This window comes from Chaetura pelagica, unplaced genomic scaffold (assembly GCF_000747805.2).
Source record: "Chaetura pelagica isolate M959 unplaced genomic scaffold, ChaPel_1.0 scaffold76, whole genome shotgun sequence".
Taxonomy (NCBI): Eukaryota; Metazoa; Chordata; class Aves; order Apodiformes; family Apodidae; genus Chaetura; species Chaetura pelagica.
This window is the reverse complement of record NW_009970723.1, coordinates 8,384,705-8,398,976: the sequence shown is the minus strand read 5'-3', so window position 1 is coordinate 8,398,976 and position 14,272 is coordinate 8,384,705. Positions and strand designations below refer to the sequence as shown.

Below are 14,272 nucleotides of genomic sequence, written 5' to 3'. Positions count from 1 at the left end.
CTGGACACATGTCTTTGTTGGTAAAACCCTGCCACCAGGTCTAAAGAGCCTTTATATAAAAGCAAGCATGGATACAAGTATGTAAATTCTAAACACTTACTAACCATTGTTTATAAAAGTTTAGTTGTGAGACTGAGGGACAGAGATGCTTTTTAGTCAAAAGATTGCATACTCTTCTAGAAAACAACAAAAACAGAGTAAAACAAAACAAAACAAATCCAACCAACTATGCCAACTGATTATCAGTTAACTAACCTTTGTGTTTAGGTCCTCAACTGAGACATAAAAAATGCACTTGAAACATCTGAACATAAAACCGGGTGTACCTGCTATGTCAAAATTGTTTTTCTTTCCAGCACATGCTCCATTAACTTCTGGTGCCACATGCTGAAGAAACTAGATTTAAACCAGTGAATGGCAAGTGTCAGCAGGCAACGATACACCAGTGGCTCCATCTTGATCATCCTTTTCTTCAACGCCTCCCTTTTTTAACTTTTAAATTTAAAAATCAATCTTCCATTTGGAAATTCAGCGCCAGGTCTGATTTTCTTTGTCACCTCTGGTTACACTGTAGGGTATCTTCAGAGAGCATTCTTACTTCTTGCTGATTCCATTTGTTACTTTTGATTTGGAGTGCCTATTCCTCCTCCTAGATGAATGGTTTTCACTATTGACTGCATGTTTTGGTGGACTATTGTCAGCACCTGCTGAGAAATAAGTAACTTGTTACATATGTACATATATTTGACATTGTCAAGCTCTTATTTAAAAGACAATAAGGCTTTCTAGAGCTACAATGTTTCAGTATGAATTATTTCAGGTTAATACAAACTGGTTGGTACTTGTACTCCATCTAGTGGCCTATTTTGTTTTAAAAAAAGCAACTCAAGACTTCTGTAAAATCCTCCCTCCTCCAAAAACTTCCCAGTTTGCTATAGCAGAATATAGTGGTGAAACATCTCCATTTTAAATGACATCTGTAATTAAACCAGCCACATTTTTATTATTGGCAGGTACTACTATCAGAAACCAAGAACTATGGAAGAAAGGTAACACATCCTTGGAGGAATACATTTCTTGCTTTCATTTTTTCATGTGACAGCCCATGTTTGACTTGGAGAAAGCAAACAGAGACAATGGGGACTGAAACAAGAATTCAAGAGCAAAAGATGAAAGGGGCTGAAGTTTGTAATTAATGAAGTGACAAAATGACAAAGATTTGTTTGGCCAGATTTCTCCAGCATATATAAATGGGAAAACATTATAAGTGCAAGCAACTTTTCTCCAAAACATAAACATCCACAAATTTACTAAACTGAGAATATTAAGGTCAGCATCCAGAAACACTATATATATATATCTATGTATGAAATATAAAGAACCTCTGCTGTAGGTGCTGTTCAAGCATATGAGAAATAAGAAATCTTTTTAATGAGATAAACCTCTGGAATATAAACTGTGACAGAGTTAACTTTCAGGTGTGAATCTCAATAATTGTTCAATAAGCAAAACCACAGTGAAGAACTGGCAGGGAAAGCAGGTAACTTAACCTGCATAGGACCTCTAGTGTAGGGAAAAGAAGTCACAGGAGGCAGCTGCCCTTGCTTAGGACAAATAAAGCTGCTTATGACCATCAGTACTGCATTTACTAGGCAAGTGTCAGTAAGAATACAAGCTCCAGAGCACATTCCTGATTGTTTCTTAACAAAGCAGGAAGAAAAGCACAATTCACATTCAGATGTTTCAAATCAAACATGCAATGCTCAGATAGAAAACCTGTCTGCAACACTGATGAAATGCATAATGGCCTAAAACTACAAGAATGGCCTGGAGAAACAGCAGAGAAAAACCCAGTTTGTTCATTAAAAAGTGAATACACTTCCCAGAGTTAGAAGAAAAAAGGTAGTAAAGCCAAACAGCTTTGCAGATTATTTATCTGTATAGCTTCTTTAGGGATGATTAATTAAGTCCAGTTGTCTCCAAGGCAAATTTCTCTAGACTCATTTCCCAGTGCTAAGCCTTAATGCTACCACTTCAAGAACATAGGTGTGTAAGTGCCAATACCTCTACTGAATTTAGAATGAAGCCAGGAAGCATCTGGACTGTATGGGCTGTCTTCACTTTCTGATAAAGTCTGCAAAAACAAGAAGGACACATGTCATTGGGATGCTGGCTCTTGTGATCATTTGCTATTAGATGTGCACACTGAAACTGTGACAGAAATCCTCACAAAACACTCAGCCAGTACTTAGGACTTTGGCTATCTATGTTAAAAGGTATATAATTGGTGGCACAGTAAGAATTCACCACTTGCCACGTGAACTGTTGTGTAACCAAGTATTCTTAATATTCCTCTAGCATTCCACCTGTACAATGGGAACATTAGCTAACCATTCATCCCTGAACGCTTTGCTAGAATTACAGCCTCATTTTGAGTAACTAAGAGGACAGCATTCTTTAGAAACCACAGTGTAATTTGGGATCTGTCCAATGCCTGCTGAATTCAGAGTTCCTTCTGTTGACTTCAGTTAAGACTCTGGACCATCCCCTCCCCCTCCCCCCCATTTATATTAGCTCTGGTAAAGAATTCTAATATCTAGGGGATTTGTAGCTTTAACTCTGATATAAAACAAAAACAGGGTTCCTAATAAAGTACCTTTTCTCGATGGCCATAGTATTCTGCATACCAAACCATACCATATAAACACAGGAAAGTTGTAAAGGCCTAAACAAGGGAGGAAAAGAAAAAGAAATATTAATCTGTAAAACTTTTTCCAAATTCCTTGCTGGTTAAAGGTCTCTAGAATTCCTGGAGATTCCGCACTCAGAGACTTTTCTGCTCTATTTCCCTCTGCTTCTTTTGTCGGGATATGCAAGACTTGTGCTTCGACTTCCAAGGCACATGTAGATTCTGCCATCACTGGGTAGGCAGATCAATTCTCCATGGGACCATGAGAACACATACACATCACCCACATACATGCAGGACACACTTATGATTGTTGTCCTCACCCAGTACAATCATCACAAAAAGGCAGCTGGTAGGTGCTTGTAGGTATATTCTCAAGAACAACCAGTCTGGGAGAAAAAGAGTTCTCCTTCTCCCTGCCCCATGCTTCAGGCAGGTTTACATGTTTGCTTTTGTGGTGCTCTGACCTGGGAAACAATTCAATACCTTTTGTCTCTGAAGTCTCAGAAATAAAATCATCATGCTAAATAAAAGAGCAATATATTCTGACTTCCTATCACCTGTTCAAACTATGTTCCCCACTAGAAGGGAGAAGTATTTATCTGTCAGCTCACTATAAATGCCTTATTTTTTGCTCACCATTAAAAATGTCTTTGGCATCGGAGTTAGAAGTTTGGCAAGACAAACATCCATTTACTGTAATAAAATGGGCAGCTCATGCTGCATTTGCAGTAATCATACTGAAGTGCAGCCCTGGGACAGGCTGCCCAGAGAGGTTGTGGAGTCTCTTTTGCTGGAGACATTCAAAACCCGCCTGGACACGTTTCTGTGTGACGTGCTCTGGGTGATCCTGCTCTGGCAGGGGGGTTGGACTAGATGATCTTTCGAGGTCCCTTCCAACCCCTAAGATTCTGTGATTCTGTGAAGTACAGAAAGTTGCAGGCTGAGCAAGAATTATTTGCCTGATAAAGCAGAGCTGTTTGTGTAGCTGTAAAGCTTCAGTGTGAAACAATATGCATCACTTATTAATTCTATTCATTAACTCCTGTTCCTTTCCAGTAGGCACTATAGGAAGCACCTTCAAAGTTAGCTTCAATTGAACTGACATTTTCTCTCCTAAAGGCAAAAATCCCTATAACTAGGTGTTTGTTTTGTTGTTAAGCACTGGTAAAGAGGCTATATTCTGCTACATCAAGAAATTAGAAACAAAAAAAAGCAATTCTAGTCTTCTCAAAATGTGCTTTAAAAGATCTTGCATTTGCTCTTCCTAGGACATGCACAAAGCCCTTTACCATAATTCCCCCACAAGGACCCCCTGCTGTCAATGTTCCAGAGAGGAAGTTATTCAGATGCCTTCAATGCGTTTGTCATGCTTTATGTTTCACATGAGAAATCTCACTTACCACACAGAGAAGCCAAAACACAACATATAGTATTTGTGTTTTGGAAAAGAGATCCTGTCCAAACTTTATGCACACAATAGCTTCAAGGAAAGCAATAACTCTGTGGGTAAATGAAAGAGAGGGGGAGAGGGGTGAAAAGCAGTTACAAACACTAAGGATTTAACTCACATGTTCAAAACCCAGAGCCCAGAGTGCCAGCTCTGAAGAAACTGCACTCACTAGTGAGCACACACCTCCCCACCACCACCATTAGCTGCAATTCTTGGGGAACTTTATTTTTCTTCCATACTTGCCTTCAGCATAAACAGCGTCCAAAAAGTGATCAACTGGCAGTTCACAATTCTATGAGCCTCTGCTCATTGGGGGAACAAGCAACAGTGTGTGTCAATAGCACAGAATTTTTCTTTATACCTACCACTGTGCTTCAGCCCTCACCAGATATAAATTTATTTTCCATGCTGAACAACAAATAGACTCCCTGCTGGGTGAACTAGAACTGTGCTTTGGGTATTTCTCCACTGGATGTAAATTTACTACAATTCTAAATAGACTATTTTGTTTCCTTAGATGGATTTTAATAAGAAAATTGACATGAGATAGTATTTAATATTCTCTGAAAATCTACACATTTTCTCTGCTTTATGTGTGAACTCAGGTCCACACTACAGTATTAGAGGATTTGTAGACAAATGTGAGAGGAAAAATTGCAGTATTTAGTTTCCTTTCTGGCATTACAAGAATCAAAATAAGTATCTCTAGCTCTCTACCCACTATCAGATGTTTACATCTGTTCAAGGTAAAAGCTATGTAGGCTTGCCTAGCACTTGGTGTGGAACAAGGGGTTATGGATCCAAGGCTTCCATCAACTGCCATGAAAATACATTTAGTTTGTGCAGGTCCTGCACATAAAATCACATCTTTTTGACAAATGTAAGTGTAGAAATGTGACCAGTGCAGCAACAGTGTAGAAAATTGATCTTTGTCAAGGTAATGCAAGTAATAAAGAAAACTGTTACACTTATAAAAGTTTGATACTTAACTTGTTCAATAGTGATTTCAAGGTTGTGCATGAGCACATGCATGAACACTCCTCCTCAAATGTGTGCACACTCAATTAACACCACATCAAATGCTCCAGTCTCCCAAGCTAGACACTGCAGGACACATTTCCTAGCAGCACTCTCCACAACCACAGAGCTGCCAAAACCAACTTTACTGCCTGGCAGACAGGACCCAACTCCCTCCATGAAAGAGGGAAGAAGGATGTGTGCCTGGCTTAACCACTGGCATAGCAGAGATGGCCCTGGTGCAAATAATAAATTACAGCTTTCTCTGTACCATCTAGTGTGACTTGCAGCATGATGAGTGGGGCCAAAACTTGTGGAAGCAACACCTCACTGACCAATACTGCAAATTAATGAGCTGCATACTAGTAAAAAGTAGGCAGCAGTATTACACTGTTACAAACTATTTTTCTTTCTTGGTTTTATATTACTCTTACTGATACAGCTGCATATTAAAAAATAGTTAAACTGAACTACAGCAGTGGGAACAGAAAGACCACCATCAGGAAAGAAAGATATGGGGGTATGATATACTTGAAGATATAAACAGAACAATAGGCCATTTTCAACAAGGACTCAAAAAGTTATACAGCTGGTTGCACTGCTTTATACATTCGTTCCATTATCCTTGTCAAGAATACTTGGGTTATGGACATTGTGCAATAAGACAGTTATGACAGTTAAAGTGGTAAATCAAAAGGTAGGAGAAAGCTAACAGTGAAAGGTGTTAGTGCCCTGCTGAAGGGTGATGAGAATACTAAAGACTAAAGATGAGAAAACTAAAGACACAGTTTTTACTAAATCAAAATAGTCTTGTAAAATCCTAACAGATATTCTTTTTGGAAAAGCTTCATCTTAATGAAAAGGGTGCAGTTTCCAACTGTTGCTCTGCCCTTATTCATGCCTTACAACACTTACATCTGTTGAAAGTGATGCTACAATATGCATCAAGTAACAGAGGGCAGAGTTTCATGCTAACTAAAGGCACTAATTTAATTATTCCCATGATTAGGCTGTTGCAAATTCAATTTGTGCCTTTAGAAGTGTATTGTGATCAGCACAGACATGAATATTCTATATACTTGCTTTTAATTGCTTTAGAACTTACATTCTGGATAGTTAAATTACTGGAAGAGTGCTGCTTTTGCAGCAAACACTCCTGGTGTTGCTCTGCTTTTCTAGCACATTACAGAAGCAAGCAGTATCAAGCAGAATACTTAATCCATGCACATTTCCCACAATTAGATCAGACTGTAGATTAATATTCTATTGCACTCCTTGTTATGTAATCATAAAGAGATATTTGGACATCTATTTAGTGATACATTACATTAGTATGTTCAGTGACAGCTTTGAACCAAGGATTATGGTTTCTGCCATTATGGTTTTCTTAACAATTTTTCAGAGCCAGAAGGCAAACACTCAGCATCATACTTCCCCTTAGTTTGCAAAAGAATATGTTCACATTCTTTCTCTCAGAAGAAACAAAAGTTCCTATTTCTTTCTTCATAATGCAGAACTTGAAATTTCTTCCCCCAGAATTATGAAATGGCTTGAAGTGTGTCTTCTAGAAAACTATAAAATTACCATCTATACTTGAGAAAATTTCCTTTTTTCATATAAACATCTTCATTCCTAAATAATTTAAATACAGATTTCAGTAACATGTCTGTATTCAAATATGTATCTCCAAATTATTAAGTTGATCTGTAACTACTAATATGCTTATGCACAAACAGAGCAAGGTTATTTGATTCTAACTGTACATTAAGCAGTCAACTGTGTGATTAATTAGTTATCCTCAGTACTCCAGCACCATGAATACCAAACTTAGAAAGACAGGTTACTCTGCCATGGTCATTATAAAAAAATCCAATGCCTTTTTAAAGACTGTGTAGGTTACAGACTCTTTAGGAACCATAATGTGTGTTTCAGAGAGGACAATCCTGACTATGGAGGCTTAAGCTTACAGAAAATACTACCAACTCCTACTCAGTACCAGTAAAACTAAACAAGAACAGATTTACTACCTTTTGTATGTCCACTGGATGTTACGGTCATGAGTTGAAGACAGAAATAGATCCATCCAGGAAGGTGAAAGAGGTGAATATTTAAGCCCAACCAAACCCAAGGAGACATGTGTCATGTTCTCCAGGGTACATTTAAAACAAGAGTAAAAACCCCTTCAATTACATCGCAGCATGCTCTGCTGTCAACTCAAATACTGGAAAGGGATTTGCATTACAGTGGTGAAGTGCACCTGGAAACACACCTTCCAGCCCAGCACTGTTCTTAAAACTCTTAACATCCTGAGACTAACAGTAAAAACGAGTTAAGTTTGCCAGAGCACTGGCACTAAATTAGATCTGAGTATTTTATGCCTCATTGAAATGCTATTCCAATTTAAAATAGTAATAGATTCTTATATTAAACATGGAAATGGTTCAGAGAATTCTGGAAATAAGACATAGACTAATCTTGGCAAAGAGAATGAAATGGTTGTTTTAAGTTAAAAGCATTGCCATCAGAAATTAGCTTCCTTGATAGTTTTTTTAAGTATATATTTTATTCTTTTTCCTTAAGATGCAATTTAGCATCTTTTACGTTTTCCCATTAGTAAGCTTGCAAGTCATAAATCAAAAGGGACAGTAACTACTTTGCTTGTTTACAAGCAGCTTTTACAACACTACAATAGAATGTTTCAGGTCTCCAGAACACTACATTTCAGTCAAGCCATCGAGAGAAGGAAGTTTCCACCAGAGAACTCTCCTCCAAGAGACATGCTTAAAAAAATTGTAGCCAAGGTAACCGTAATTCATAGACTTATTCTTTTCTTTCTTTGAGAATAGAATAGAAAGAGCTGATAATGTCATTTATTTCACCATCTTCTGCTGTGATTTTACCAACATCAGCAATGCCCTCCTTGTTTGCTCCAACGACAGGCAAGCAGTAAGAGGCAAAAACTTTATCCTTCTCCTCTGAGAATATGGGCAGCAAGGCCAATGCCACTCTGAAGGAGCCTACCTTTATCCTGCAGTTTCTAAGTTCTTCCTTCTATTTTTCTCCTTACTCACTCCATCACTTCCCATGTTCTACCTCCAGTTCCAGAATTTCCTTTCCCCTGAACTTGTGAAAAAGACAATCTCTCCATACTAAAGCTCTCCATAAATGTTCTTCATACTAAAACCAACACAAGACAAGGGCTGGCTTCATGCAAAGCTTGCTCCTGTGCTGGACTCACACTTAACACCTCTCCAAGTGTTTCAAGAATGCAGCAAGAATACTTACCCAAAAACCCAGCACTGAGTTCCTACCCTCTTGCACTGTGTATCTGTGAGGTATGCATAGTATTGCCTGAGAAGGGAAACAAGAGAATTCTTCAGTGAAGCTGAGAGTCCCCGGAGCATCTCCATTTAGAAAATAAGCTGATGTTACAAAAGTATCTACACTAAAAATGAAGTGCTGATGGTTGAAATAATGTGCAGTCATGCTGGATGTTTACCAGATGGCTTTGATTCTAGTAGAACAGATAGATTATCACATAGATTGGATAGCTTGGAACAACACAGAAATCAATCCTGAGGGCAAGGACTGGAAAAGTACCCAAACTAGTAGGCTAACAAAACTACTTATTTTTCTCTTTCCTCTCTGCTGAATCACCAAGTCTGTCTAGACAAAGTGCAACAGCTTCAAAAGAATTAGAGAATTCCTCACTTTTTCAACAGTTTGTCTTTTTATTAACAACTGCATTTTCTTGGGAGATGTGGGTTTGAATCTTGAAACTGATTATGGCTCTTCCATATACTGTGTGAGTGCTCTAACTACTGGCATGTTTTCCTCAAGAACAGAGTGGAATTTCTCACTACTTTGATGACAATCTGGAAACCATTTGTTTATGCTTTTTATGTTTCCAAGTGTTAAAAGTTTAGAGAGAGGAATTCTAAAGTGGGACCAAAGTTCCTTTTCTCTGTCACTGACTTCCACTGACAGGTAAGGAAGACATGTGTCATTAATCCAACAACACCAGGACTATTTAAGAATGAAGACTCCTACAGGCTGGCAAGTGCCATAAAAGCACTTAAAAGCTCACCTATATAGGAGCTTATAGGATGCTTAAGGTGATTTAGTTAACTTTGAAATCACTGCACATAACTTGAGACACAAACAGCTGTATTTTAGGAATAAACCAATGCACAGCTGTCATTTAACCATCAAAAGTAGCGTTGTTTTACTCATGAGTGGAAAATTCCCTGCTTCTAACTTGAAAACTGTGCATTCCATCTACCTCCAGCTACATCACAGGAAAAAACAACAACAAAACTAAGGGGTAACAACATGAAACACTGTGCATGGAGCAGGTTAGTACTTTCTACACAACTGTTAACAGTGCCTATATCCTGCTCTGTCAGTCAGTACACAGTAATGCTTTTTTTTTTTTTTCTCATGATATGCTAATATTTCCTATAGACAAACAGAATAAGGAGCTCAGTTAGAAAAACCAACAGCTCTGTTTTTCCTCATCTACACTTTTGTGAGCACCTGTCTCATCAACTTGCACACTTTCACCTGCAGTCCTCAAGGATAACATATACAGCTAACTTGCAACATGGGCATGTGCTATACAAATAGAAGATGGAACAGACTGGTTCTGCATCCCTATGGGAACATAGATGTTTATATACATTTTACCTTATTAGTTTACTTGACAGAAAATAAACTATTGACAACTGATGATTGTTTTGCTTTTTGTGATGGCAAAAGCATGAATTTCTTGAAATGTGCTGCACTTGCTCACAAACTATATGCATTTCTTGGGTGCCCAGAAGTCACGATACCTTAAACTTAAGAAAAACACCATGGTAACAAAATTACCTCACAGTGGGTGCTGTAATGATTCCTATGAAGAGGATTCTTCCCCAACTTAAAGGATGGCTTGCTTGGAACACAAAGATATGTTTCAAAAAGAATGTGTTCAACTCAGTCAGCTTTTAAAAAAAAGGAAATAAATTAGTTAATAGCCTTCAACTTATGTAACTCCTCATGAGTTACTACAGAAAATGTGAAAAGATTAGCATGGGAAATAAAGCACAGAAGGAAAACTATTTATGCTCTATTATAGTCCTGCTGGTTGGATTGAGGATCTACACAGTCTAGGGCAAACAAGGAATATAGTAGCGAAACAAGAATTCTCCCCTAGACACCTTGATGAAGATATTGGCTCTCTTTCCAGAAATCCATTAAGGGATGAGAAACTAATACAGACTGCAGAGGTCTTTTGATAACTTTCATACCCTAAATCAGGTATGAATGACTGAGGCAAATGTGGCAGAGGAGTAGAAAAGATAATTAAAAAAAAACCCCAGAACTATCAAACACTTCCAGTTCTCCTTTTAAAGACTAAGTTAAGCAAATTAATAAAAAAGGTTTTAGAGAAGTCTGCTAGCATTTGCATGACTAAGTACCAAAGCAGTTGGGGCACATTATGGAGTCTTTCTGGATCAAGGCCAGAATTCTGAGTATTAGTGATCCATCCAACAGTCAATAGGAAATGAAAAAAACAAAATCCACCAACAAAACCAAAGAAAAAAAACCAACCAACCAAAAAAAAACCCCAACACCCACCCCCCCACACTGTTTAGCAGTTTTCAAAATTTTATCAATTGCAAAGAGCAATCTGATGGCCAGTACAGCAATCTGTAGCATTTGGGGGTTTTTCCACAGCTTCTGTAATTACACTCCTGAACTATCATGTAACTCCTGTGAACAATGCCCCGACCAAGTCTGTATTATCAATTCATTTAACCGTGTATTTCAGTGACAGACATACACACACTCTGTTAGAATATCTTCTAGCCAAACACAGCCAATAAGTAACTGATCTGATGGCAGATATGATTTCACAGAATTTGTTTCTTACCTGCCAAATGATCATGAAAAGGTAGATTCCAGCCACTCTTTGAAAGGAAGACTTAGGGTCAAACCAGCGGACATAGGTCCAGCTGGCTGGGGTGAACTGTAATACAGCTCTTTTGATTTTCCCTGTGGTTGTGTGAATGTCCCTGGAAAAAGAGAATGACTGGAGTAAATGCAAGGGGAAAGGAAAAAAAAGAAGGGAAAAAAAATAGAAAGAAAAAGCAGTAGCCAGTAGCAGTTATTGATGTCTCAGAACAATCACACTATTTTGCTGGACAGCACAGACCTTGATAGACACAACTGTGTACTAGGCATGGGTGAATTAAGAAATGTAATCTATTAAGCATTTCAGTAGGGTGCACTCTGCTATGAAAGCCCAGTCTCCTCTACTCTCAATCAGTAACTAACTACAAAACATATCTATAATTCTCTTCATAAAGGAAAGGATGGCAGCTCGCAATCCCTTGGAAAACCTAGGGGATGTTTCTTCCTGGTGTATGCTGCCACCACTCTTATCCCAAAGATTCCTTGTTCCAGAGCTCACTGATATCAGTACTTTAAGAATCTGACAGATTCATTATTCATTTATTGTATGAGTGACTGGGTCCATGGTCTGAAAATACTGCATTCACAGCATATCCCTGCTGTTCTCCTATTAGGTGGATGCAAACCTGGAGAGATGTGATACCACTATTAAAAGTTAGAAGGCTTTTAAATTCACTTTCGAAAGAGGATGTGAATAGAATTTCATCTGACAGACTGGTTCTTGCTTTTTCTTGCTTTTGACAACATGAATTCTGATGAGCAACAGCATCCAAAGGACAGGGGATCTTAAGAAACACTCAGTTTCCTTTTCTGAAGGAGCACAAGCAGGACTAGAAGTCAGTTTTCACCCTGGCCCTCTGGACAAACAGAGAGATTCAGATTTTATATTTCTGATACTTGTGTTCTTTCGGGCTACCTAGGGCCTTAGGCATCTTAGGCTACAGGAAACCTTTTAATCTTTATAATCCATGCTTACTCAGCAGAAAAAGAAAACCAAAGGGCACATGCAAAAGATTCTCATTCTATACAGCTCCTCTTCATATGAAAGGTAAAAAAAAAAATAATAATATATATATATAAAATCTACTCAGGCATTTAAAAAAAAAACCATGAGGAAAAACTATTCCACACAGACAGTAAAGACAAGTCCTGCCATAGATACTCTGCTGTTTTAACGTTGAGGGAACTCTCTGTAAACAGAGGGACCATCAGCTCTACAATGCTCATTATTGCTCCTGAATTGAAATGCAGGAAAATTGAATTGAGACCATAGGCTGGATGGTTCTCAGAACAATTAACAAATTTGTGAGTAGGAAAAGAAAGGAGCACAGAAGTTTATGTAGGGTAGGAATCTGAAAATCAAGATCTGATCTCCTTTTCCATCTCCCAAAGGAATCTGGCAATTCATTGTCCTTGATCCTGTTCCATCTTTACCATTGGTAATGTGCAGATAACCACACCTGCTACCAATTGGCCAGGAGGAAGGCAGGAGGGGCAAAATACTATGGTAGAAGCTGTACCTGGATAGCCAAGAACTGACACTTGCTAGGCCACAAGCTGTTGCCTTTTTGCATTCTAAATACTAATTTATTTTGCAATTACTCCATTTATTTTAGCAAGTCAGCAATGGGATAAGGCAATTCACAGCACAAGTACAGTCAGCCTGATTCCTCCTTTGCAATTACTAGAGCTGACAGACTGCCACACTAATACCTCATTAGGCTGAGCCCAAATCTAGTTTAAAAACATTGTATAATGAGAAAACAATTAAAATTTGTTTGTTCACTGCCTTCTTCAAAGTTTAAATTGAAAAAGCTGAAAAAACAGCTTTACTACTTTGTATTTTCATTTGGCATCGTACTTGTAACTTAGACTGCAAAGGAAAATGATATATATCATGATAAATATATAAATGATATATATAATTTTTACAAATATATGCATACAGTACCGTTACTACAAGATGTACTTTCAACATTTAAAATAAATTTACAGCATTTTTAGCACATGCAGATTGCATGCAGTTTCTATACCACATGCATTTTATATATGCAAAGAAGGTATGCTTCCCAAGGAAATAAATTTGGTATTGTAACATTAAACATAATGTTTATGAAGCTTTAACGTAGACCTACTTGAAGCTTGCCCAGTGATAGGTCCTCATCTCCAAGAAACGACAAACTACCATGCCCAACCAGATGCCACCCCCGTTACAAAGCAGGATGTCCAAAATGACTTGATCCCACCAGCATTCAGCAAAATTAGGCAGAAGGTGCATGAAGAAGAGCTACAGAATACAGCAAAAAGATACTGGGTGAGAAACAGCACAGAATGCATACAAATTCACTTTTTAAGTAGACATTCAAAAATCAGCTTGTCAGTACAGATCAAGGACATGAGCCTCAATCAGTGAAATTCAATTAACATCCTTCCATTAACTTCAGAAGGTCTAGGATAGAACCACTCAAGACAGCAGAATTTCCTTATCACCATTCTCTGTTGAGGCTACGCTGTGTGTCGTGCAACTCTTGGTCTCTCAAAGATGATACACAGGCAAATCACAGAATCTTACGGGTTGGAAAGGACCTCGAAAGACCACCTGGTCCAACTCCCCTGCCAGAGCAGGATCACCCAGAGCACATCACACAAGAACTTGTCCAGGTGGGGTTTGAAAGTCTCCAGTGAAGGAGACTCCACAACCTCCCTGGACAGCCTGTCCCAGTGCTCTGTCACTCTCACAGGAAAGAAGTTTTTTCTGATGTTTACATTTACTCCTATGCTCCAGTTTGCACTCACTGCCCCTTGTCCTATCATTGGACATCACTGAAAAAAGTCTGGCTCTGTCCTTCTTGCCTTTAACATATTTATAAACATTGATGAGGTCGCCCCTCAGTCTCCCCTTCTCAAAGATAAAGAGACCCAGCTCCCTCAGCCTTTCCTCATAAGGGAGATGTTCCCTCTCCCTTCATCATCTTTGTGGCTCTGCACTGGACTCTTTCAAGCAGTTCCCTGTCCTTCCTGAACGGAGCGACCCAGAACTGGACACAATATTCCAGATGTGGCCTCATCAAGGCAGAAGAGAGGGGGAGGAGAACCTCTCTTGACCAACTAACCACATCCTTTCTAGTGCACCCCAGGATGCCATTGGCCTTCTTGGC

At 38.6% G+C, this 14,272-nt stretch overlaps 1 protein-coding gene across 1 annotated transcript in view; it reads right to left on the bottom strand.

Annotated features, from left to right (window-relative positions):
* Positions 1-308: 308 nt before the first annotated feature.
* Positions 309-14,272, bottom strand: part of PTDSS1 (phosphatidylserine synthase 1) — a 27,000-nt gene continuing 13,036 nt past the window's right edge. The window contains exons 6-13 of the mRNA XM_010006512.1: positions 13,250-13,401; positions 11,074-11,215; positions 10,029-10,141; positions 8,445-8,510; positions 4,093-4,192; positions 2,657-2,725; positions 2,065-2,134; positions 309-704 (exon numbers count right to left, since the gene is read on the bottom strand). Of these exons, the coding sequence (XP_010004814.1) occupies positions 595-704; positions 2,065-2,134; positions 2,657-2,725; positions 4,093-4,192; positions 8,445-8,510; positions 10,029-10,141; positions 11,074-11,215; positions 13,250-13,401 (822 nt within the window). The 3' untranslated portion in view covers positions 309-594. The remainder of the gene's footprint in view (positions 705-2,064; positions 2,135-2,656; positions 2,726-4,092; positions 4,193-8,444; positions 8,511-10,028; positions 10,142-11,073; positions 11,216-13,249; positions 13,402-14,272) is intronic.